The sequence below is a fragment of the Tamandua tetradactyla genome, chromosome 11, assembly GCF_023851605.1.
Source record: "Tamandua tetradactyla isolate mTamTet1 chromosome 11, mTamTet1.pri, whole genome shotgun sequence".
Lineage (NCBI taxonomy): Eukaryota > Metazoa > Chordata > Mammalia > Pilosa > Myrmecophagidae > Tamandua > Tamandua tetradactyla.
Genome location: NC_135337.1, coordinates 61142074 through 61169650, shown reverse-complemented (window position 1 = coordinate 61169650; position 27577 = coordinate 61142074). Strand labels below are relative to the sequence as shown.

Sequence of the window (27577 nt, the reverse complement as noted above, 5' to 3'; positions counted from 1 at the left end):
GAAGAAAGCAATCCTGGCTAAAAAACACATTTGAAAACCATTAGGCCCAAGTAAAGGCAAAGGGTCTCCTAGCCCACTGTGCTCCACAGGCTACTGGAAATGGAGGAGAGGAACCAGGGGGTTATGAGGAAGACACTTGCCAGAGAAATGTCCCTGTGACTGGGGTCTAAGACTTTGAGGATGACTTTTATTCTCTTCTCTTCAGAAGTTCCTTCGTCATCCTTGTAATCCACGAAGGTCCCAGAGTAGATGTGCGTTCGCGTACCTCTCCCAAGATGCTCACCCTGAGGAAGGAAGCAGAAGGCTGGGGTGACCTCTCTCTGGAGCTGCAGTAATGGCCAGAAGTCTAGAGTTGAATTCTTAGTGGCACACAGGAAACTGGATGGTTTGGGATAAAGGCAAAAGGGCCCTAACAGTTCACAACCTCCTAGTGCCTTATCCTTGTCAGGCCTCCAGAGGAAACAAAAAACTTTTTAGCCAAGACAGCATGGCACTCCTGGGGCCCCATGAGACTCTCCTCATAGTCCCTAAACTGCTTTTTTGCTTTCTCTCTCCAGGAAGAGCTTGTGGACTGAACACAACCCTCACCTACCCCACCATGCAAACAGCACCAACAGCCGTCATACAGCCCTACCCAGGGCTTCCAGAGCAGAATCCACCAAGGGGCTCCTTGACCCCCAAGTTGGAGTGCAAAGAGAAGGGGCTTGTAAGTCCTGCTGCTACTATTTGCTGAGGAGTGTTACTTCAGCATGTTCAATCTCTGCCTACTTTCTGTAAAAGAAAAAAAACCCTCAAAAGTCTCAAATAATTTGATTCTTGTTGTACAAAGGCTCCTGGTAGAGAATCTGGCATATGTCGGGTCAAGTTGTTTAGTCTGATAGTCCTCTAGACCACGCGCTCATCACTTCTCACACCTGAACTGTGCATTTCTATTCAGTGTGTACACATGTTGAGCTTTAAAATCAGTAACACAAATTACACAGCATTTGCCCTAGCAAATTCACTCCAGGTATTGACCTCAAACACACAACGGCAAAAATACAAAAAGATTTATGCCCTAGGCTACTTATGTGTGCACTATTTTTTATAGCAAAAGATAGGAAAGAGCTATCAAATTCCATCAAGAGGGAACTGGGTTGAGTAAACTAAGATACATCCATACAGTAGAATACTATGGAACTAAAAAAAAGGAATGAAGATAATTTCTATACTGTGCATGAACTCCAAAATATGTTAAGCAAAAAAAACCACACTGGGAACAAACTACCATTTATTTAAAAAAGGATATAAAAATAAACATTTTAATTCAAAAAATAATGGGAGGATAAGCAAAAACTTTTTGAGGAAGCAAATAAGGTGGAGGAGACAGATACTGAAGTCAGACATCTTTGAATATGCCTTTCTTTGTAGATTGGACTTTGGAACTATGTTAAATATTTTACGTATTTATAAAGTAAAATTCAGTTTTAAAAGGAAGACTTCAAAATCCAAAGTGAAATAAAACATGAACCTAAATGTGGTATGATTATACCACCATTCAAAGACAGAAACAACTCGCGATGACTTAAACAAGTATATCCCCAATCAAACATGTCCTAAGCACAAACAAAAACTTCAAAAAAAAAACCCCAAAACTCAAACAGGTTTCCAGTAATCCCACTGCTGGTGGTGCCATTTGTCCTATCACTATGAGACTGTGGGATATGTAGTGTGGGACAAAGCAAATGAGCACAGCAACATGATTAAGAACTGGAATTTTCAGTGTGAAAGGAAGTACAGGGACCAGTTTAATGAACTTAAATAAAAACCCTATAGCTGCCCTGAATGTGAGTTGGAAGAATCACTCTGAAAGATGATATATTCTATATTTAAAAAAGAAAACCAAAAAACTTAGCTCTGTCTTCTGAAAAGGTCCAGAGATGATGACAAACACATCTCCTTTTGAGGCAAGGTAGCTAACAAAAACCACCAGGCTAATGTCAAAACACTCAGGGGCCAGTTTGACTAGGAACCCCCTGGCTCAACCTGGGACAATTTAAGCATCAATAAGGATAACAGTTAAGGATTAAAACAAATTCAATGTTTAAATCCATGAGTCCATATGATGCTTTAGAAAAACCCAAAAACTCTATCAGTCACCTCTAGTGAATACTTAAGGACCCACTCATTTTGAAAATTATAACTAAAGAAAGAGAATTAAACATTTATCCTGCCCTTCCTATAAGAACTATACCTCAGGGTAACAAAAATACTGATGAAGAGAGGTTTCTCTCAATATAAGTACTTCAGCTAATAAATAAAGAAGAAATGATAGAGTTACAACTCACCATTTTTCCTAATGAATTAAAGAATTCAGAATGTGATCTATCGGTAATTAACAACTCAAAAAGAGTGACGAGATATTGTGTAACTTCTAATGAAAGTAGACAAAAGCAATTATGAAGTAGCCTTGGGGAAAAAAAAAAAGAAGGAAGGAAGGAAAGAAAAAGAATCTAACTGATAAAGTCTCTGGGTCTAACTACCAATTTACAAGAAATACAAGGGAAGAGAACCAGTAGGATACAATCAGCAAAATCCAGAAAGTGGGAAACTATAGGACAAATGACTCAAATTTCTTTAACAAAATAAGAAAAAGACAAAAATGAAGAAAAATATGAGGGAACCCACAGACGAAGACAGACAAGAGACGTATCAACCAACTGCAACACAGGACGTTATTTGGATTCAGAGTCAAACTATTTAAAAATTCACAAGACAATCAGGAAATAAGAACACTGGTGAGTATTTGATGACAGAAAGGAATTACCATTAATTACTCTAGCTGTGATAATGGTGTTAAGGTCTGTGTTGAAATACTGAAATATTTACAGATTGTAGTGGGCTGAATGGTGGCCACAAAGATATGTTCACATCTTAATTCCCAGAATCTGTGATTTATCTGATATGGCAAAAGAGCGAATCTTATCTTATATGGCAAAAGGTACAATTTAAAGTTAAGGATTTTGAGAAGAGGTGCTAATCCTGAATTATCTGGATAGGCCCTAAATACTACCACAGATATTCTTATAAGAGACAAGCATAGGGAGTTTTGAGACAGACACACAAAGGAGAAAATACAGAGGAGAAGGCAATGAAAATGGAGGCAGAGATTGAAGAGATGGGCCCTCAGTTTCCTCACGTGTGAAAAGGGATAGGATAATCTGTATAAAGCCCTTAACACAAAATGATAAGTCTCTAAAGGATTGTTCTTGTGCAAGGATCAATAATTCTGATTTTAAGTTCTGAATATTTGGAGAGCAAATGTGATTCATGAAACTTAGGAATTGCCAAGCCACTGACATTAGCCCTACACAACTTGGAAACTGAAGTTCTATTAGTCTAGAATCTCCTGTAAATGGAGAAAATGGAATGTGACAGATTCCTAGGGAATCAACCCTGTCCCCCAAAGGAACATACAAAGTGGTTAATCGGGTATATTAATTTGCACATATGCCACCACTTGTCATCTGTCAAAGCAGAATGGTGATCCATCCACTTAGTCTGCTACACTCTGGCAAGGGCCTGTGACTATTCATTAAAGCTATATCTGTCATGAAGTAATCCATCAAGGGTTATGGGAGCTGTGTTCCCAGAACATCCTGTAAAAGCCATATGCTTTCAGATGCTCTTCTCCAGAAGGCTTATCTATTCTCGTGTTCAAGTCATGGCACTATATTCCCAGGATTCTGCTACAATCCACGTAGGTCCCTGGCATGTCCCATGTCTGAGCTTCTTCTGTTCATGTACTTCCTTCAGCCCTCTTTCCACACTGTTTCCTCTGCCTCTGCCTACTTGTTGCTGCTGGTTCTCGGGGTCTCTGCTTCAATACCATTTCTTCTAGGAAGTTATTCCTGTTCTCCCAAGGATAACCCTCTGTAATGTTCCCACTTCCTGCTGAACTTCTCTACATTAGGTCTTATTGTTTGATAATGTAATTACCTGCTACAGAAAGACAAGAGTCTGCCTCCCCACTAGACTGAGCCTCCTGAGGTTAGCAAGCATGCCTGGCATGCAGAAATGCTCAGTCACTGTTGGCTAAGTAAATGCTGAAAGGATGGAGCATGGTCAAACGCCCAGAGGTTCAAGGGGAAGGAAAGAAAAAAGGCCGCAAGAGCAGACGCAGTCTCTAGGGGGGAAAGAGGCCTAGGTGTGGCTGCTCTAGCGTTCTTAATCTCAGGCCATACAGCCATGACACCACTAGACAGACAGAAGGCAACAATAAGATTTGGCCTTTCGTGAAAACATTCAACATAATAGAAGTGAGGCAGCTGTAGTCATGGACTTTCACTCCTGCAAAACCCAACCCAACAGTTTCAAAACTTGAAAATAAACCAACAAACAAATCTCATGACCATCCCCTCCCTCAGGCTCCTTCATGGCAGTGAGCCCATGATCCTCCCTCTAAGAGTCCCAGACTCTCCCAGGGGTAAATGACCCTGTGCAGATTCCTTCTTTCCAAGGCTGCTGGCATATACCATCCCTAGAATTCCTCGGTGCATGGCTCAGTGTAAGGGGAGTGCAGAGTGGGTTGCAGATCACCAAGTGGGATTTACCATGGGCCTCTCACTCCCAAGGCCTATGGCACTGCAGGGAAAATTCTGGCCAAAGGCCTCCAAAGGCTGGTACACTGAGGAATCTGTTTTACAAGTAGTTTTTCATGTCTAAAGTATGTGTCTCTTCCTTTCTCTTCACTGTATTCTATGTTTCCCCAGTTTTGCTCCTTCTGGAAACATGAGAAAGCCCAGGACTGAACATTACAAGCACTTTGACAAAGAGCATCTCGAGGACCACTGAGAGTCATCTGCCCACACTCTGATGTGGGGACCCAAGTCTTGTTGCCTTGTCAGCACTGCGGTGAATTCTCAATGTCCCTCCCCAGGCAGGAGGCCCAAAACATAAAGTACACTACTCTCCCTACCCATACTGAATGGTCCCTGCAACCCTAGGTTACCCCACAAAGCCTGACCCATCCACTTCCTTCAAGGAAAAACATCATCAGAGAGGCCAGATAGGATGGCATGGTGCCACTGAACTGTTTTAACTGTGAACAGAAAATTCATCAACTTGGTTTCCCACTAGGATTTTCCAAAACCAACTTTGATTCCCCAAAATCCCAGGCCTATCCATTGTGGGGAGGCAGGGACAAGGCAAGACACAGAAATTATAGCCATTACTCACTTGTACAATATCTTTTTTGAGGATCCGGTCAAAACTCAGCTGGCTCATGGGGTAGACGGGCTGCCACTCCTGGGCTTTCTTTGTGGCTACAAGCAGATTGGAGATTTCTGTGGAAGAGATTGGAGATGTCCATGCATGGCACCAAAGGCTAAGCTCCCAGCCAGCCAATGTCTGCTGAGTCATGTGGCTCACTAAACACTAAATTGCCATTTACTGGCTCAGTCATTCAATGAATATTTAAGTAACTACTTGATTCCTGCCCTCTTAGAGCTCAAAGGCTATTAACAGAGCCAAAAATCAACCAAATAATCAGCCAAGCAAATGTAAAGCTACATTGTGAGCAGCTACTATAAAGGACAGTCACATGGTACTCCGAGGTCAACAACAGCAGGCTCTGCCCTAGTAAGAGATCAGTGAAGATTTTCCCAAAGAAATGAAACTTCTGTTCTCTGCTCTACATCTCCCACCCACTCCCACTCCACCCCCAACCCCAACAAAAGGTAGGCACTCAATGCACATTTGTTAAATGTAAGAATGAATCATCTGGGTATGAGCGGAAGAAAGAGAACTGATGAAGGAGGAAACAGCCTTTTGGGCCTAAGGAGTGATGGCAAACAAGACAGGAGGGTGGAGAATACTGGTTTTGTGCCAGCGGAACAAGGCAGGTGACCCAGAAAGAGGGCTGTGTCTGAGCTTCTCTGGGCTCCCAGCAAGGCCTGATCCAGAGGACACAAGTAACAAATGTTTGCTGAGTATACAAACTGAGTCAAGACCATCCCCCAAATTCTACAGATTCAAATAGCAAACCAAATTCATTACAAAATCTTCCCGGCCAATTGGTACAGGGAGTAACTGGATATTTATAATCCACAGAGGTTGCCTTTCCCACCATGTAGCCACTGTGAGCCATGGAGAGCAGCTACAAGGAAGAAAGGACCTTCCAGCTAGAGCAGTGGAAGTATTCTGAGACCCCCTGATGACTTTTACGAAGTCACTGATTTTTTTTTTTTAATGAAACAGGAATATTCCAGAAATGACAACTAACAGGTGCTTTCCCTTTCCTTCCTCTTCTCTGTACTAGAAGTTAGTAAGTAGGGAAAAAATGTAGGCATTCAAGTCCTGATTCTTGGAATTTAACAGCAGGAGTTTCCCAAAAGAATAGCCAGGCAAAATCCATGGAGGCTGCCTCCACGCATCACTGCAAAGTAACAGTTGCCAAGTACCTGGTCCCAAGTGACTCAGATGTGGCCTCTCAAATCCCTACTACCTAGGGTTTCCTTTTCCTTTCTTTTTAATGCTCACGTTTTCTGACTTCTTTCTCTGCTGTTCTAAGAGCTTTACATATATTAATTCCTTTATCCTTAAGACAATCCTATGAGGCATGTAGAATTCTTATCCCCATTTTAAAGATCAGAGATTTAGAGAGATTTAAACTGTTTGCCCAAGGTTAGGTAACCAGTAAGCCACAGACTGACGGCTGGGATGGCTTGGATCTCTTCCTTTCTCACAACACTATCAGGCCCAAGTGGGGGTGGAGGTGTGGGTGCAAATCTGGGTGTGTACAGATACAGGTTCCTCCTCATTATCATAACCCCGTTCTTCTTTCTCCAGAGTTCACTTTTCTCCACCACACTATTACCCTAACCCATCTTATTTGCTGAGTAAAATCATATTAAATCAAGCAACTCAGGGCTACCCTGATGCAAAAAAGACACCAAGAAAAGGGTCACTTGAATAGTATTCACAGGGAAAGGCTCAAGGGCAATGGAGCCATTAGAGAACAAGAGAGGAGGGTGGAGAAGGGACGACTTATGGACTGATCATTGTATGGGAGCTTCAGGAAACATGGTATTAGGGTCAACTGTGTGAACTGGGGAAGTCTTGCTTAACCTCTATGAACCTGTTCTCTCACTAGTAAAATGGGGGTTATAGTATGCCCCTCCCCTTCAGGTTAAAATTGGTGATAATGGGAGAGTGCACATGAAGGGCTGGTGTGGGATGAATATCAAGGACTGGTAAGTGCTGTCATTATGGCCAGTATTATATCTTAGTCGTCTTTCTCTTTGTGATATCACCTACTTCCCCAAACCTTGGGCAGTGATCCACAGGTGTGCTCAGCATCAGAACTGAAAGCTGTAGATACCAAGCACAAAGCTTGATTGCACTGTTGAGAATGTGAGATGATCAGTAGTGAACAGGACAATGATTCCTTTGAGCCCTTACCTATTTCTTTAATATGGTCACCCTCAGGTTTGGTTATGAGCAGAGGAGAGTGGAAACAGGACAAGGGATTCTGGGTTTGTTAAACTGTCACACCCATTTGGAATAGCCTCCTGCTTTTCCTCTTTGCTTTTTATTCATTCCATCAGGAGTTTCCTGGCTACATTTTCAAATTGAAAAACCATGTCAGGGTCTGCTGTCAGAACCCTGTGGTTACATGACAGAGGATCTGGGAGACCCAAAATGACATTCTCCTTAATTTTCATGGTTTTACTACTTCTCTAATTTGCAGGTGGCAGAGGGAAGATAGAGGTCTTCTGAGAGTCTATATGAGGAAACCTCACCCACAGAGTTTATTTTTACATTCCCTGCCCCCAGTACCTTTTCCCCCAGGCCAAGAAAGATGGGTCTTATCCTAGAGCTTTGAGCTGATGGCTGCCCCTGCAGCCTTTGCAGAGACAGGAATATGTAGGGGAAAGATCACTATTTGGAATTAGAACACACGAGTGCAAATCCCACTATTTAACTAGCTAAGTGAACTATATCCCCAAATATAATGGGTTGTTCTATTGATTAAATGAGTTAATAATTGAAACACCTTCAGAGACTACCTGACCTATGGCAAACATTACTCACAGGAGAGCAACCATTATCATCATCGTTATTTATTGAGACTATTACTATCAGTACTACTGCTACTTCTAGCAGTGTGGCCTTGAACAAGCCATTTAACATCTCTGCACCTCAAGGGACAAAATTATCAGCTACAAAGAACTACAGTGTGGATTAAAGAAATGCAAATACACATGCAAACTGCTCAGATCATAGTAAGTACCTGATAAATGGTAGCTACTGCTCTAATTATTCATGTGGTAGATATCATTGAACACTGACTCTGTAGGGGCCACTAGACTTCCCACAATCACAGAGTGGTGAGTGAGACCCACCTACTGTATGAACAGTCCACAACTGAATGGGAAAGACAAACACTAAACATATTCAGTGCTGAGTTCCAGGAGTCTCAACAGAAGCCATGAGAGAGGAGCTCAATTCCATTCTTGTGCTGCAACCTCCACAGATACTGACCCCCAAAATTGGGCTAGTGGTGGTGACATCTAAACCTGAGACCGCTGCCCCAACCTGAATCCTACAAAAAAAAATCATATCCCAATTTGTGACCCACCACTACCTTCTCTCTTCTATGGCTGCTGTTTTCTACCTCCTCAAACTCAATGAGAGATTTCTAATCCCTAGGAAAGTAAAAGCGATTTTGAATACTCAGAAAAGGAGATTATGAGTGAATAGCGTCATTGGGCTTGAAGCTTTTAACTAGCACTGACATCTCATGACCAAATGGCAGATGTGTTTTCACCTTTATAGTACATCTTCAAGTACAAAAACAGGTTGCAGTTATTCCCCCAAGACTGGCAGGAAACCTTATCTGATCACTGAGAACACATCAAGTCCGTCCTCTTTCACAGAGATCAGTGGTAAGCCCCTTGCTGAGAGACCAAGTAATTCAAACATCAAGAACCCATAAAATAAGAACCTATCTTATCCATAAAATAAGATGCCCAGGTGGACAATGGTGGCACAGTGGTAGAGTTCTCACCTACCATGCAGGAAGCCCGGTGCCTGCCCATACCAAAAAAAAAAAAAAAAAAAAAGAACCCAGGCCCCCTTCTGTCCTGATCTTGCTTCCTCAGCCCATCCTTGACATAAAGACTCACCAATGCATTCCCTTAAAAGAACAAGAGTATCTCAGGCAAAGAGACTCCTCGGGGTATCTCTACTGACACTTGAGGTCCTGATGTGCAACTACACTGCCCTTTATTTGTAGCATGTCAAGGTGGGGGAGTGACAAAACACATATATTCAAAGGCACTGGCATTTGGGATAGACCTGGCTCTCAAACTTCTCTTTGACCTTGATCCTCAATGAGACTTTCTTCAGTTCTCTGAACCTCATTGTTCTTATCCATAAAATAAGACGCCTGTCCAGGTAACCTCTAAGGGTCTTTCCAACCCTCACATCCTAGGAGATTATGAGTCCTGGACATCAATGGCGTGTTAATGGGGCTGCTAAGTACCTCCCCACTCTTATCCATTTTATTCCCTGGTCCTCCCATGGCTCCACTGCTTGCAGGATAAGGTCAAGGCCTCCCAGAATCCAAAATCTACCCTTTCCCAGTTTATCCATATTAGCCTTTTAGAATCTTCCTGTAGCCCCTGCTTTGGCTTATCACTATGTCTCTGCACACGCTCTCTGCCCTGATGGAAACCCTTAACTGGCAACCTCCTGCTCATTGCCCTACACTCAGATCAAGTGCTGCCTCCTCCATGCAGCCTTCCATATGACTCAGGGATTTTAACTATCTCCTTTGTGACACTGGGTTATGATATATATGTATTGATTAAAATGTTCATCACATACCACAGTGACATCCTTATTTATTTGTAACATTAATGTGGAAACCCTTGGAGAATGGGGACTGGGTCTTACACATTTCTGATTCTTTGAATCTAGCATTAGCATGGTTGTTGGCCCAAAGAAGACATGCCAGAAACATTTATCAAATATATAAACCATGACAGAGCAACTTTCAAGATATTTTATATTACGGAACAAGGAAGTAAATTTTTGCTTACTAGCCTGAAGTATATCTCTTTCTGCAGCCTGAGATATTTAAAAAAGTTCTTTTCTGTAGAAAAGCTGAATTTTTGAGGAAAGGGATTTGAATTGGGGACAGATTTGTAAGAAAACTCAATGAAGAACACCTAGAAACTGTGAGAAAAAGCCATTTTTTTAAAGTCAGCCTGCATCTTTTGGTTGATTTGGGTCTTGGAGCACCACAAGCAACACTGACGGGCAAGGGCATCACTTAAGAGGGTAAGGCCTGGCTCCGGCCTGGGGAGACAAACCTCGGGGCTTGGGCTGGCAACAGCGTTTCAGCACGAAGCTGATGTTGTCCGTGCGCAGGATCTGCTTCTTGAGGTGGCTCATAAGGTCTCCCAGGCTGGGAAAGCGGCGGTCTGAGCCATGCAGGCTGTAGCAGCCCTTCTGTACCTCGATCTGAAAGTTTTTGAACTGCTTCTGGCCACCCAACACCTATCATTCAAGAAAATGACCAGAATTTATTTCATTAAAAAGGGGTTATGATAACCCTAATAGAGGTATCATAAAACATGATGAGTGAGACATTAACATTAAGGAAAGTTGGGTAAAGGGAGCATAGAAACTATGCTATCTCTGTAACTTTTCTGTATATCGAAAATTATTCAAAAATGAGAAATTTAATATAAATTAAAAAATTAACCAATGAATGAATCCATCATTAATAAACAGGGGGCCAAGGAAAAAATACTGATGATATCAGAGAGGCAATACTAAGGAGACAGCATAACAGCAGTTATTTCCAAAATAGCGTCACTTGTTTTTGAACCTGTAAGATAAAGATCATGAAAATACCAGATTCATAGGATTGCTGCCAGGATTATATGACATAGCACATGTAAAAATTTACTAAACACTCCATAACGTTTAGAAAATATCATTATATTTGAAATATTTGTTATAGCAAAATTTATCCAGGAGCTCCCTCAAACTGAGCCCTCTGGGCCACGTATCTATTTTAGGAGGACCACCCTGGGAACTGCCTGGGTGTTTAGCTGCCTTGATCAAGTTCCTGGGGTCAACGGTGCCACAGCAGGGAAGTATAAGCAGAAGTTTTCTGTCATGGGCGCGTTCATATAAAGGAAATTATTTTAGTGGTTAAGAATGAGGGTCAGAAAGACCTACTTACAGTATAAACAAGGACAAGTTATTTAATATCTCCATGCCTTAGCTTCCTCACCTGTACAATGGGGATAACATCATCTATTTCATAGGACAATTGTGAGGTTTAAACTAGAACATGTAGGTAAAGTGCTTAGCACAGTGCCTTATGAGCAAAAATAAAGTGTAGTTCATCGTATCCACCAGGTAATCTGACAGAGGCAGGCCACGTGACTGCATCACTGACATTCACAGGACTTGGGTGGATCCACTTCAGGAGGTCGGGCTGTCTCATCTGTGTTAAAAAGATTAAACTTCCTCCAAACACTGATGAATCAAGAAAACAGGCATCCTATCAAGGTAACAAGCCATAAGGTTCTGCATTCCTGAGCCCATATCAGCCACTCGGCCCAGCTGCACAGAAACAGCCCCGGGCAGGGAGCAGCCCCTGGAGACCACCCAGAACACGTGGCATCACTGGGTTACTTCTACCACTTCCTCTCCTCACCCTTGTCTGAGTGCAGTCCCTAGAGGCTCTCAAATACTTTACTTTCCTGAGTCTGAGGTCTACAATAGGCTAATGTGTTAACATCTGTCTCACATGTGCCTCCCCTGCCCCCGCTCTCCCAATTCATGTTGAAACCATCAATACTATGTATTTATTTAGACTTATTCTGTAAAATTCATCATCTTTTTCTTTTTCTTTTTTTTTGCATGGGGAGGCACTGGGAATCGAACCCACGTCTCTGGCATGGCAGTCAAGAACTCTGCCTGCTGAGCCACCATGGCCTGCCCTTCATTATCTTTTAAAATATTTTCTTTCTTGTATTTCAAACCATTTATGAGTAACAATGAATGGTTTAGTGAGGTAAAGTCAAGAATTCTGGCTCATATCTTAGCCTTCAGGATTTCTCACACTTCATTTCTGACTTTCAGATACACCTGAATTATTAACAGATTTCTCTACTTGTCAAAAACTGGGACAGCAATTTGTTAAAATGTCAGAAGTCACCATTTAGGGAAAACTGTGTTGGGCCACACTGATAAGGTGACATGATGCATGATGACCTTGGCACCAAGTATAAAATAAATTATATTATTATACTAAAGTCCTGAAGTACTTGATACGAACTGGTTTCCTGGTCATGTCCTGGCTTCCATGGAAGAAGACAGGACCATGTGGAGAAAAGGGGATGAGCTCTGGCAGCAGCCTCCTTTTGGAGAGTGGTTGCTTTAGCCAGCTCTCCCCAGGGATCCTTTCAGAGATCCAGATTTTTCTACCCATTCCCAAGGTGGCCCTCCCTGCAGTAATTCCTGGACCACATGGGCTTAACCAGTGGCCTGACTGACCTCAGACTTTTCAAAGCAGGTGACGGTCATGAGGATGTTGTCAAAGTCAGTGCAGCTCCATCTCAGCACATACATCCCCTCTTCACTTCCTTCTTGCCGCAATTTGTTGATAGCATACTCTGTGCTAGAGGGGGAGATAGGGAAAGGGAGAAAGAGTTCACACCTAGCAAGAGCACTCTAAGTCCCCAGGATATCCACTTCCCTGAGCTGCCTCAAGTCTTACAGCCCCATCAGGTGACTGCCCCTACTTCTAAAGACCTTTGTGACAAGATAGATGAGACATGTGGGGATCCTGGCGAGCCTCGACACAGATCAAGTTTCCAAGATTTAAATAAGGACTCAAACCTGCTGCCCAAGACACTAAGCCCTCCATGTCCCCAAGTTCCTATACATGCTGACCCAGGTCCAGCCAAGGCTGGTAACTGGGAGCTGTCAAAGATGCAATGGTGGGGATCCCCAACCAGCACAACTAGAACAGAAGCCTCAGAAAGGCAGGAATTTGTAGTTATTTTGTTCACTGCTATAGCTCCACTAACCAGAACAGGCCTAGATCATAACAAGTGTTTAATAATACATGTTGAATGAATAAATCAATAAAGCAATGAAAATCAGAAAGACATTAGTGGGGAATTTGCCTGATTTACACACCCATGTATCCCCAGGTCCTGGCACACAGAGGGCACTGAATAGTTATTAAATAAACCAATGAATGAGATTACTAGCATCTAATCAGTGAGTGTTGTTTAAAGAAGAGTGATGTGGTCAATATGCTTTAGAAAGGCAGAGACATTAGGACTTGCCAATTACTTCATGGTCTTTGACATCTCTGTCTTTACTCATGCTAATCCCTTGTCTGGGAAATCTCCTCTCTCTTTATGACCAGATAAACTGTCAGTGATTCCTCAAAGTTTAACCCAACTTGAATGCTGCCAACTTTGAGAGGGATCCTTAGGCAATGAGTTTCAGCTTCCCACAGAACATAAAACATTCAGTCATTCAACAAATATTTACTAGGTCTCTACAATGTGCCAGGCCCTGCTATGGGTGCTAAGGAAAAGCAATGAGCCAAACAGACAAAGCCCTTGCCTTGGAAGCTCATATTCTGAGGGTGAGGGTAGTGAGACAAGAAACAATTAGACATATGAATAAATATGCTAATGAAAAGTAAAGCCGAGTGAAGGGCCAGCAAGTGCTGTGTGGTGCAAGAGTAGAGGCACTATTATTTTACATAAAGAGGTCAAAGAAGACTGTACTGATAAGGAGACATTTGAGTGACACCTGAAGGAAGTGGGGGCTGTGCAGTTTCTGGAGGAAGAGCATGCCAGCCCAAGGGAGCAGCAAGTGCCAGGGCATGAAGTGGAACCCGAGTTGGGATATCTGAGAAACAAGCTTTAAAATAATCCTCAATCCCCTACTCTGCAACTATTTGTGTGTCTGTCTCCTTGTGAGACTGGGACTTCTCACGGCCAGAGACTACACTAATAACAAACTACTTGTCCAAGAGGTAACTGGGATAGGGAAGAAGGTGAGAGCCTTGTCATGTGGAAGGCAGTTGAAGAGATGCTTCCCAGGCACATTTTGGTCTGGGAGGAGAGGCACAGAAGAAACTTGGCAGCTATTTTCCTTTGCCTGAGCACGCTCGTGTAAGAGGAAGTAAACTGAATCCAGTTGCCTCAAATAGCAGAACTCAGATGAATGCACAGAACTCACAGTGAAGCAAAGGTTACTCTGTATCAGAAAGTCATGTATACTGTAATGGTGACAGCTGCAACCTAGGGGCTGCCTTGGGTTGTACTAAGTACCCCACCATCAGAGGTTATGTGAGCACCGTGTAGCAATTCTAAGATGCAGGTGGGACAGGACATCCTGCAAAGCCACTTCCAGCCAGGAGGCTCCTACACTCCCATGGTCCACACCATTCACCTGGTACTTGAGGACAAGCCGTTCAGGATTCCATTTACTACACTGTCTGATGCTGATATCTGAATCCTGTCTTTCTTTAATCACCCACACTGTTCGGCACAGCAAGCGTTTGGGAAAAAGTGTAGCACTACTTGGTCAGCTGTAGAGAAATGAGGGGACTGGACTGGGAGGAGAAACCCGAGTAAGGGGGAAGCGATGAAGATCTGCTGTAACAATCCAAGTAAGAGTTGCTAGCAGTGCCTCACCAAGGTTAGGATGGCAAGGATAGAAAAGCAGGCAGCAAGGAAGTGCTAATAAACATGTTCAACTGGCTCCAAGTCAAACAATTGATGAATCTATGAAGGAGGGCACATGCCCCGTAACTAAAACATGGGTTCTTTCCAAAAACAACTTAAAACACTCTAATACCAACCAAATTGGACCATGACAGCCATTCTGTATATTGTGGACAATCAATGGGGGAGCCACATCAGTGCAAAGGTAATGATGGGCGTCTGCCGTGAGCCGGAAGTAGCCATCCACCAGGGACACAAAGGACAAGGCTTCTTCGTGGGAAGAGAGCTTCAGTTCCTGGTGAGAGAGAAGAAATTCCCATGGTTACAAGCGTGTCTATCATCTTCAGCAGCTGATTTGGGGGGGGCAGGGGCACAAGGTGGGAAGATATTTAAAACAGAATGAAGACTATGTAACCCTATACAGAAACCCTTTTTGTTGTCAGTAACCAAACTGCTTAAATAGGAATTTTGCTCTTCAACACACTTTTCTATCTTTTTTCTCATTCCATAAATATTATCTCAAAACTATCAGATTATGAACAGTGTTTTTTGGGGGGAGGGACGGGAAGGAAGGGAAGCCTGTCGCAAGATCTATGGAGAAGCTGCCATGAGTCCAGATAGGAGAAAAGGAAACCTGAATGAACGTGGGAGCAGCATAAAAGTGGAATTTAGAGGGACAGAGGGTATATAAGTGGCAGTCTGGTGTTGGCACTAAATGACCCACAAAGTCAACATCATCCCTGTTGTAGAGATAAGGAAATAGAGGCATAGGTGCTTCATCTCATGTCAGAGTTGGTCTAGAAAGTGAAACTCCTAGAGTCTAATCCAAGAATGGTCCCAGATACAACTAGAAAGAAGCTAGAAAAAGTCCGGTGACCTCTGGGTGTTTAGAGAAGGCAGAGGGTCTTAGAATAGGAAGAAACAAAAGCAGAAAGGGAATAGGGACAGAATTTCCATAGAAGGAAAGTAGTCAGAAAAATGCTTGCAGGTGAAGACAGGTCTAATTTTCATCTTAATCATATAGTCCTAAGCACATATTACCCATTTAACAGGAGTCATGGGGTCAACCAGGTTCACCTCTTGTGAAGGAAGACATGCAAGGCCACAATTTGGGGCTCTGCCTCACAAAAATACTAAAAAACATCTGAGCTTCAAAAAAGGACAAAAGGACAAAATGACAATTGAGAATTGTGACCCTTTCCACAGCACTGAAGGAAGGAGAGGGTGGTGGCAAAGACAGACAGAGATGAGACCTGTGAAGGGGAAAGGAGACAGAATATAAGAAATTATGCAAGAAGGAAGTAAAGGGGCCTGGTGACAGTTGTGATGTGTCAAAGGAAAAGTAGGCTCATTAGGAGCCAAGGAGGCCAAGAGAAGGGAGGACCACCAGGGGATGGCAACACAAGAAGGGCTGACTTGGGCAGTCCCTCACCCAGCCACATGATAAAGGCCACGTATGCACTTAAGTTCCCTGAGAGTAAAAGAGTAAATGGGAATAGGAGATATCAACAAGGGCAGCAAGAAGAGAAAATTCCTGTTAATGAACAGCTAATATATGCTCACACAATATGCTGCTCTCCTGAAAGACCAGTAGCCAAAGTATTGCCTGATTAAAAGGCTTAGAATCTCACATCTGGGAAGGAACATGGGAGCAAGATACTGGAGAGGCAGTATCACACAGTGGTTAATCCATAAACTCTGGAGTCAGCTCACCTGGGTTCAAATATCAGCATCCCCACCTGCTATTAGGTTGAAACACATGAAATCACATCTTCATAGATCAAAAATTATCAAATTCGCCATATCATATGGTTCAACCTAATAGCTGGATGACCTGGGCAAGTTATTCAATCTCTTTGTGCCTGTTTCTTCCTTCATAATACAGGGATAATAATCTACCCACCACATAGAGCTGAGATGAAATGAAGAGTTGATATTCATGAAGTGCTGAGAAGAGAAGTGCTTGGTACACAGTAGGAGCTATATAAGTGTTTTTAAGAAAAATTAAGTAATAGGGATATCACCTCCCTACACAACATTATATTTTGGCACAGAGTTGCTGGCCCATGTGTCCAGGTGAGCTCTGACTCATATGATGGGTGAGCCTACTGAGTCTTGGACTTCAAAGACAGGACACGATAGGGGCAGGTTCACAGCAGTTGGCCACGGATTCTTCCTCTGCTCATGTGCCTTAAAGAGTCTGTCTGGCCAAGTTGAAGAGCCAAGTCATAGGTGTGCCAATCTCTCTCACTACAGAGTCCTTATGGATGATAGTGCCTTAGAGGCCAAAGCAGCAAGGACAAAATCCACAGGCTTAAGGCTGCATAAATGCTTGCCACTTTCTCACCTTGTGACCACGGACAAGTTTCTGCACCTTTCGAGAAGTCTCAGAGTCCCAATTGAAATGGAGACAATATTCCTACATCTAAAGTTCTTATCAGGATTAAATGAGATAATGTAGGCACAGCGTATAACACAGTGCCCAATATATATAATATGCTCAGTAAATAGCATTTAGTGTTTTCTCCCTCCCTCCATTTTTTTATCTTTCCACTACCATCTAATCTGGGCTTTTTTTTTTCTTCCTTTACTTTTGTTCTTCCCTGATAAAATTACTGCATGCTTATTTTTAAAACTGGGGAAAAAATAAGAAAATTAAAATCACTCCTAATTCCACCATAAATAAACAGCTGTGAATACTTGATTATACTATGTGCAGGGTATATGTGAACATACCTTTTAAAACTTTTTTTAAACAAAACTGACACCATGCTATGAAGTTTCATATTCTGCTTTTTTCCAATAACAGAAACATTTTTCCAGATCTCTAGAAAATTTAGCAATTTGTTCGTAAGATATTTTCACTACTCTGATGAACTGTGATTTATTTTCCTACTGTCTTATTGTTATACAATTATTTTCAATTATTTAGGTTATTTTAAATTATTTTGATGCTGCAAACCCTACCGGAAAGAATATTCTCATTCATAAGCCACTGCTCACATTCCTCATTGTTTCTGGAAGACAGAGCCCCAGATTCCTGAATAGAAGGATATAAATATTTTTAAGACTCTTAATATAGAGCCAACCAAAAGGTTATGCCAAAAAGACAGCTACCCTGTTGAAGAGAGTGACTATCCACCCCAAACCACATTACCAGACTCTTCTTGTCCAGCACTGTTATTTTGACATGGAATTTGCCAAAATTTAAGCAAAATATGGTATTTCACTAGTGTTGACTACCTTCACTTTGTGAGCGTGCCTCCATCTTATCATCCTGTTTGCTCCACTTGGTGTTGGCCATGACTTCCCCTGACACAAACATCTTTGTTTTGACAGGGTTCCCACTTCCCCTGCCAAACTGGTCTGCCTATGTAGATTATGTCAAGTGATATCAAAAAGAAGAAGTCAGACCCCTTCTTCTGTCTAAGAGCCATTTAGTTAAGCCTAACACCACGACAAGGACCACCACTATGGCCACAGTCATTCACCTGCAAAGTGGGGCTTCCCACGGACTTGAACCTAGATGAGTCATCCAAATCAGCAGACAGGTCACACAATAGCCCTTGGAGGAAAACACTGATGTTCACTGACTTTCCTGTCCTTCAAATTCACCAACTTTGTGAATTAAATATTGATGCTGAAATGCCTTTGGAAAGGCAGTAACCCCAAGGTACATTCACATTTGCAAGACCAAATAAAGGCGTTAGAATGTAAAACACTGGTAATGCTTCAGCAATAGGGACTTTTTGGTTTACATATGACAGTCATCAGATTTTCTCTTTGGAACAGAACTCTGAAAAACATATGTACATAACTGCCTTCAGTAAGTCTCCCTTTCATCACCAGGTCCAGGGTTAATAGCTTCTGGAGCAAACATACCATTTTTCTGTTATCCTGCTTATTAATGCTGACCACAGACTCTTTTATTACAATGTGAGTGATTTCAGGAAAGTATGAAAAATTGTTCCACTCTTCCCAGAGTTTGTTTTTCTCCTCATCCTTCTTGTGTTTATTTTCCAGTTTTTTCCGCTTCAATTTATTTTTTTCCTTTTCAACAGGAACAACCTAATAAAATGCAAAAAAAGTGAGAGAGATAAGTTGGCTTTCTTATTTTCTATTGATAAAAGGTCAATGCCATTGGCAAAGCAATTACAAAGAAATTGGGGGAGTTGGTGTCAGCCAGTTTGGGACCACAGAATTGGAGAATTTGGGGTTTTTACCAGGGAATTTGGGAAGAGTCTGGAAGAGACCTTAATGAATGCAATAACCAGACTCTTTACATAATATATAATATGCACGTAAATTCAGAAAGGGAAATAACTGCTTGCTAGACATGAATCTACAATCACATCCGCTCACTCCCAAATGAATACTTGTGCTTTAATACCGAGAACATATTTGTCTCAAATATGACTGGACAGAACCTGGGATTTCTCCATTTAGTTATTAATCACTACTCATCTTTACGTTATAACAATACTCACGCTGGGATTTCAAGAGAACATATAAATCCCATGCTTGAGCAATCTAAGGAGTCATACATATCTGCGCAAGTTCAAACATTTGCATAGCACAACCCCTGGAGGCCAGACATTAGGTTAAGATCCTACTCTGCATAGAGGGAGGAGGCCTGGGAGCACAAATGAAATCAGAAGGAAAGACAGACAATAAAGACTGAGATGGTATAATCTAGGAATGTCCTAGAGTGTGTAATAATAGTGATTAAACGTACAAATTAAAAAATGTTTTTGCATGAAGAAAAACAAAGGAACGTTAATACTGCTAGGGCGCTGAAAATAGATGGTAATTAATATTTTAAAACGTTAGCTTATGTGTGAGACTAAAGCAAAAAATGTTTATTTGGTACAAAATGTATATTTTGACTAGTGCATTTCCTAATATAACTCATGCGAATAGCTTAAATGGAACCTTGAATAGGGCATGAGATTTTGTAGGTTTGTTCAGAGTGATGCCCGGTAAATCCCAGAGTGATCTGAACAATGAATAAAAAAGTATTTTTTTATACCAAAGTCCTCTTGGGGGAATGGTAAGAAAGGGGGAAATTTAACTTCCCCAAATGGAGAATTCTTGATATTCTCACAAGCAGTGGGGACAACCAAAGCAATAGGCTGAGCTCCAAATCTTGGGGTTTGTTCATATGAAACTCAACCCTGCAAAGGATAGGCTAAGCCTACTTAAAATTGGGCCTAAGAGTCACCCCCAAGAGAACCTCTTTTGTTGCTCAGATGTGGCCTCTCTCTCTCAGCCAACATGACAAGCAAACTCACTGCCCTCCCCCTGTCAAATGGGACATGACTCCCAAGGGTGTGGACCTTCCTGGCAACATGGGACAGAAATTCTAGAATGAGCTGGGACTCAGCATCAAGGGATTGAGCAAACCTTCTTAACCAAAAGGGGGAAGAAAGAAATGAGACAAAATAAAGTGTCAAAAGTCGAGAGGTTATCCTGGAGGTTATTCTTACGCATTATATAGATATCACCTTTTTAGTTAAGGTGTAATGGAGAGGCTGGAGGGAACTGCCTGAAAATGCAGAGCGGTGTTCTAGTAGCCATGTTTCTTGAAGATGATTGTATAATGATACAGCTTTCACAATGTGACTGTGTGATTGTGAAAACCTTGTATCTGATGCTCCTTTTATCTACCTTATCTACAGATGAGTAAACCATATGGATTAAAAATAAATAAATAATGGGGGGGAGATCCTACTCTGCCAGCTACTTAACAAATCATCTCTTTGAACCTCCATTTCCCCATTTATAAATCAGAGTTCTTACCTCCTCACCAAGGTTGTTCGAGGATTAGGAAATTGCTTATTAACAGAGTACCAGCTATGTAGAATTAACTCACTGTTAAGCCATTGTTATTTAGGCATGAGAATAAAACAGGAGGAAAAAAATGAATCTCACATTTACTTTACTATAACTATTTATAACAGTATGATCTATCGCCTCACCACTATGCTCTATTGTCTCATCCAACAAACACCTTGTTAAAGAAGCTGCAGAAGGCAAAATCAATTACCAAGTTCAATTCTTGGGATATCACTTATTTAGTTACGCCCTTGGGCAATGTGCCAGTTTGAATCTGTTGGGTACCCCAGAAAAGCCATGTCCTTTAATCCCTATTCAATACTACTGACAATCTTTTTGACTGCTGCCACAGAGATGTGACCCACTCAGTTGTGGGTGGTAACTTCTGATTAGATGGTTTCCATGAAGATGTCTCTCTCCCCATTTAAGGTGGGGTTGCTTACTGGGGCCCTTTAAGAGGCAACTATTTTGGAAAAAGCTTTAGACCCACGAGAGCCACCACAAAGCCCCCATTGAAAGGACCTGGAGAGAAGCTAGCAGACATCACCCTGTGCGTTTCCAGCTGAGAGAGAAACCCTGAGTATCATCAGCCTTCTTAAACCAAGGTTCGTTTCCCTGGATGCCTTAACTTGGACATTTTCATAGCTTCGCCGTAAATGGACATTTTCACAGCCTTAGAACCATAAATTTGCAACCCAATAAACTCCCCTTTTTAAAAGCCATTCTGTTTCTGGTATATCACATTCCGGCAGCTTGCAAACTAGAACAGGCAAATTACTTAAAATTCTCTGTGCCTCTTTGTGCGCCTCTGTGAATCTCCAGTCACATTCCCTCACTCTTTGTGGGAATCTTTAAAATGGGAATAATAATGGTACTTTCTTCAAAGGGTTTTTTTTGGGGGGGGGGACTAAGTGAGTTAATACATGTAAAATATGTACCTGGTACATGGTAAACACTCCGTGAACATCTACTGTATTATTATTACATATTTTGTGTTAGCATTATATTTCTCAATTTTCCTATAGAACTCAGTAACATTTATTGAGAACTTGTGCTATGTGAACACAATAAAGGATGAATGATAGAAGGTCTTTAGCCTAAAAGAACTCAGTCTATGAAGGTGATAGACATGCAAGTAGATCATTTCAACAATACAAACAAAATGCATCATGTGACCCACAAGATGTTCTGTTCTGATCAGCCACCTAAAGCCACTTACGTTTGGTTTCTGCCTCCACTGAATTCCAAGATTTCCAGTCACCATCACTTCATAGCAGAGAATGTTTCCACTGTCATTTGAATGAAACCGATTCATTTCATTTTCTGATGAAATCAACAACATGGGTGTCTCAAATATTTCAGCACCGTAATGTTTTGTCAAAGTTTCCAATGTAGCCAGATATTTCACCTTCAGGTCATGTGTGGACACACTGCTGTCACAAATGGTCTTGTTGTTAAATTCCTTAAGGAAATCCTTAAAAACATTATTTATTCGCATCCTGGTGAGGAGGTTCCTCTGTCTGATGGACTTATTCAATGTTTCTGGAATATATCGCTTGTAGCTAAAAAAAAAAAAGTAAGAAAACATATCTCTTTCACATGTTTAGGTTAGCAGGAAATAGTTTATAAACAGACTAATGTCTATAAATTTTCCTTGTATCTGGTGCCAAATGAAACAGGAGGATCTACTCCCAGAGGGTCTTAAACGGTAACTAAGGAGACAGAGGCGAATAGGACTGAGAGAGGATAGAAAAGCACATATTCCACAGATTTTACTAAAATGGAAATTCCTACAGATATCATCACATTTTCTGGGATAAATGGCAGATAGCAAAACAGACATCTATATTTTTTTGCCTGCTAAGTTTACCATTCTTATGTATACTAGTACTCACACATACAACATTATTAAGCTCTAGCATCAGTCAAAAATCAGTCTGAGAGGTGTCAAGAGTGGTTATCTCTGGGTGGAATCACAGACGTTTTTTAAGTTCTATGTGCATGTCAATTTTAAAACTTTTCTACAAAGATCACATACTGTTTTTGTAAGAAGTGGGAAAAATGCATAAAAGTTAATCAAACATAAAAATATGTGAACATGTCCCAGACATATTACTGAATGGATCAGCAAGTATCTGAAAGATTAGTTACCCATCCAGGTGCTAATGGGAAAGTAGCTATAATAAAAGATTCTCAACAAATATCCACTGACCAAACAGGACCCAGCCCTAAAAAGAACATGAATACCCACAGATAGAAGAACAAGTCCACTGGGAGCCAACCAAGTAGGGAGACGGGCTGCTCATTACCCCCAGACCTGTGACAGCACCTGGCACAAAGGAGTCTTTGCTGTACAAATGTTTCATACCAGTGGAAAAGTATGCAGTGTGGGATTTATTCCCCCAAAATAGCCGAATTTTTTCTTTAGACTATATATATAATACGGTAGAAGAGAAGATTAGAGGAGAGTTGTCATTTTTTACTTTAGTCTCATGAAAAACAGAGGAGGAACCCAAAGTGAAGGCCATAGAAAAAGAGACAGCAGCAGCGCATGATGCACCTAATCAGTCCCCACACTGGGAGGATGCACCATGTGATCTGCTCCAGATTCTGAACAAGGGCAGACAGATACAAGAAGTAACCTTATGAGAAAATACGTTCCACCCATCACAAATGACGCAGCTAGAAATAATTTACTGTGTCTTCATTTATGACAATAACAACAGCCCACTGGTAATGAAAAAACTATTACAGAGATGGGCAGGTTACACAGAGTATACTTTCCTTTACAAAGACTCACCCTCAAATGGTATTCTGAAGTAAATACAACTATCTTAAAATAACAGTTGGTCATCCCTTGCATCAGAATTAACAGTTCTATTGATAGTTAAAGTTCAGGATGAGGGTGGTATTAACTGCCTACATCATATTGAGAAGGGTTTTAAGATGTATCCAGCACAAAAATACAAATTATACTCATGGACAGCAACGCCTAACATGGGTTGGGAAGGGTGGGGAAGAGACTGCGACCACTAATTTGATTGGCAGGCCAAACCCAGAACTTTTATTCTAGCACCTATTTGAGGTTGTCAGCCAACATTCAAAATCAAGACACAATTAAAATTGTGGTACCATTTATAAGTATTCTAAATAAGACTGGGGCTTTTTGGAGATCCAGGGTCAGTCAAAGCTGGCAGTGGTTAAATTGAGATGTCTGTGAACATGTAAAAATAATACCATTCCCAAAACAGTTATGCAGTCTGCTGGGCAGGTTTACCTGATGTCCTTAGGTAGTTCTGGCAACTGCATCTTCTTCATCATGGCATAGTGCGAGATGGCCAGGACAGCCATTCCCAGACACTCATTCTCGATATCATGACCATCCTGCTCAGTCTTGGGGTCTCGAATAGGAGCCAGGCACTTGACCAAATCATACTGTCCCTTTGGAGAGGAGGTAAGAAGAAATTAATGACAACTTATGTCTCAAAAGCCCAAACCATGTTTCTGAACTTCAGAAGAAGGCACTACCTAGGAGAACAGTACAACAACGAGATGAATCAGATTTACAGTTTCCTGGGATCAAAGCTCTTTTTCAACAAAGTTGGGCAAAAAGGAACTCAGGAAAGGTACTCCTCAGGTTAATTCAGTCATTTAACAAATATCAAATACTGAGTCTTGTGTTATGAGTTGGTGAACAGTTTAAAAACAGGAAGTCCCTTCAATGGGGCTTACTGTTTCAATGATGATGAAAAGCAGGAGCCAACGTATATATTAAGCATGGATTGGCATTGAGGCAAGGTAAGGTGACACTTGGCTGGAATTTGTTCTTTAATTTCACAAACACAAACATGGTGATCTCCCCAATGTTTGGAGATGTCGGAGCCCTCACCTCAGTGTTTGGAGAGAGAACGGCTGCCGCACAAGCCCTTGGAAAGGGTGGGACTGCCACTCTCCGAAGCCCTGAGGATAAAACATCACTCTGTAGTTGACTGTCAGTCCTTAAAATCTAATGGAGTATGCCCTGCAGCTTTTCTGAAATGTTTGGGTCTGGTGACCCTGTTTTACTTCCAGTCTCTCACTACAGAAATGGGAACGTTTATCCTATGACTGTCCCTCCTTTGTATACTGGAAGCAGACAACTGCTTTCAGTTTCACAAGTTTGTAGCAAGAGGAGAATTTTACCTTATGAAGATCGTGCCTGTAACTGATCTTGATGAGACTCTGTACTTAATATTTTTACAGAAATGATTTAAGACTTTTGTGATACTGTGATGGAATGAATGTATTTTGCATATGAAAGAAACATGTCATTGGGGGATCCAGAGGGAGGAGTGTGCTGGCTGGAAGCTGTTATGTACCCAAGAAAAGGCCACATCCTTTTAAATGATTCCTGTGGGAGAAGACCTATTGTGGGTGGGACCTTTGGGTTAGGTAATTTCAACTGAGATATGAACCACCCCATTCAAGGTGGGTCTTAATCCTTTTACTAGAGATGTTTGTGAGAGGAAAAAAGACAGAAAAGGCCTAGAGAGCTCAGAGAGAGCTTACAGAAAAAGACCCTGTGGAGAGCCGAGAGGCAAAAGCCCCAAAGATGCTAAGAAAGGACCCACAGAAGTTTGACAGAAGAGGCCACTGGAACCAGGAGCTGAAGGCAACGAAACCTGGAAGTGAAGGACCATCAGAAGCCTGCCACATGCCTTGCTAACTGGCAGAGGAATTTGGATGCCAGTAGCCTTTCTTCAGCCTTAACTGGGACACTTTCACGGCCTTAGAACTGTAAATCTGTAAACTAATAAATTCCCATTGTAAAAGCCAACTCACTGCTGGTATATTGCATTCCAGCAGCTTTAGCAAACAAACAATTCATTTGGTAACTGAGGACCAATCATGGGCCAAATGTTATTCCAGGTGCTAGGGACTTAGCAATAAAACCAAACCAAGACCCTGACCTCATGGAGATTTTATTCTAAAAAGAAAGAAAAGAATAAATAAATATAAATGTACAATGTCAGTTAATTCTAAAAGAAATATAAATCAATATAAAGTCAAGTAAAAGGAGAGAGCATGATAGGAGCCAGGGGCCTAGTGAGTAGTCAGGGTGAGATTCAAACCTAGTTCTGTCTGACTCCAGGGCTATTTTTCTTCAACACTCAATCTTTGCTACCTGATAAAGTATACAAAATTGTAGGGATTGTGAACTTTCTCTAGCTTGGAAAGGGAGTAGACATGAATTCTGGAGTAGGTGCTCCTGCATAAATATGGTGCTCACTTTCTCTGAAGGGACTTCAGTTTAATGGCTTGGGGCTAGAGGGTCCCCAGTGCTATGGTTCTCCTTCTTTCCAAGATAATACCTCTTGTTTCTCTCAGGTAAGGGAAGCTCACTGACCATTTCCACAAACTACTGAGGACCAACAGCAATGATCTAAGCTGGCAAGGCCAAAGTGCAAAGAGCAGAACAAAGTCTGAAGCTATTTTGTTTGGATTTTCTGCAAGCATTCACTGTACAACTACCTCAAATAACTCATTCCCAGGCCTCCAGAAGGGTCAGATTCTAAAGTAATACTTATTCCTTAAAGTATGGAGAACTGCTTCCTTTACACCTCTGCCCCAAAGAAAAGTAAAACAGTAAAGCTCAGATATGGATAGATAAAACAAGAAAGTTGAATTCAAAAAAGATGAATCAGAAAATAGCGAGCTCATTTTTTTTTTCCAACACAATACCTGTGCAGGATTGTATATTATCTCTAAAGTCAATACTAAGGAATGGATGGAAAGGAAATAATCTGCAACAAGTAACTAAAGCCCTAGATGGGGCATAACTCTGACACAAAAATCACATCTAAAACTATATCCTAAAGAAATAAGAAATGGAGTACATACATAAACACATATGCACCAAGTTGCTTATAACAACCTGTAACAGTGACAGCATAATAGGGAAAAACTGAGAAAAACCTACAATGTCCAGAAATAGAAGATTAAATAAATGATGGTCTTTCCTTTGTACCCTAGCCTCATTACTCAAATGCCTACATTTCCCCACCTCTCTTAGAATTGCTGACTCCTTTTTAATTCTTCAAGTTTCAGCATGTCACCTCCTCAAGAGACCTTCTCTGATCACACCATTTAAAGTAGGTCTACCCATTCAAACCTCCCCTCCAATATTCTCTTTCATAAAAGTTTGTTCCTTTATCTTATGTATTATTGCAATATTTTATTTATTTGCTAACTTATTTTCTGTGAGATATGATGTAGGCAAGGACCACTTCTACTTTGTTCACCACAGTATCTCCAGAGTCTTAGCAAGTACCTGAGGCAAACACTACACTGACATATGATAAGTATTTGTGAATGAATGGGATGATATGTAGTCATTAAAATAATGAAGATCTATATTTCTAGTTGACACGTGAAGGATGATAAAATAGGATGAATAAAAATAGTACAAATAATAAGTTTATAAAATGATACAAACGGTAATATATTGCTTTTTAAAAATACATAATACATAGTATATGTATTTGCATGATAAAATCAGGATGCATATAAAAAACATGTTAGTTGTCTCAGAGTAATGGAATTTTAGACAATTCTAACTTCCCTTTTGGCTTTTATCTAGTGTCTAATCTTTCTACCTACCCACCATTGTGGCTCAGAGTGGCTCACCTTCTCCCCCCGCCCCCCAAGAATTACTATGACTACTAGGAAGTGCCTTCATTAGCCAATTTGAGCTACTTCCTCTAGCTTACAGCTGCCCTTTGTCCTTTGCATGGATGGTGCAGCAGGACGCGAGAAAAAAAGAAAGAACAAGGAAGAAGTAAAGCCTGAAAGCCCACAAGGTGGTTAACCAGCTCCTCAGGACATTGAATTGCTGGTGTTCCTGTTCTCATTTGGGGCAAGTCCAGGTATGGCCAGAACTTCCTGCAGAACAGGCCATAAAGTGTCCTAGCTACCAACAAGTTCAACTGCAGGAGGAAGTATGC

The 27577-nt window shown here is 41.4% G+C and overlaps 1 protein-coding gene across 3 annotated transcripts in view; it reads right to left on the bottom strand.

The window, feature by feature from the left end:
* Window positions 1-27577, bottom strand: part of JAK1 (Janus kinase 1) — a 229322-nt gene that overhangs the window by 15397 nt on the left and 186348 nt on the right. For all 3 annotated transcript variants that reach the window (XM_077120708.1, XM_077120707.1, XM_077120709.1), the window contains exons 6-13: window positions 23872-24035; window positions 21814-22156; window positions 18642-18827; window positions 14897-15054; window positions 12562-12685; window positions 10359-10545; window positions 5218-5324; window positions 141-284 (exon numbers count right to left, since the gene is read on the bottom strand). In XM_077120708.1, coding sequence (XP_076976823.1) covers window positions 141-284; window positions 5218-5324; window positions 10359-10545; window positions 12562-12685; window positions 14897-15054; window positions 18642-18827; window positions 21814-22156; window positions 23872-24035 — 1413 coding nt within the window. The remainder of the gene's footprint in view (window positions 1-140; window positions 285-5217; window positions 5325-10358; window positions 10546-12561; window positions 12686-14896; window positions 15055-18641; window positions 18828-21813; window positions 22157-23871; window positions 24036-27577) is intronic.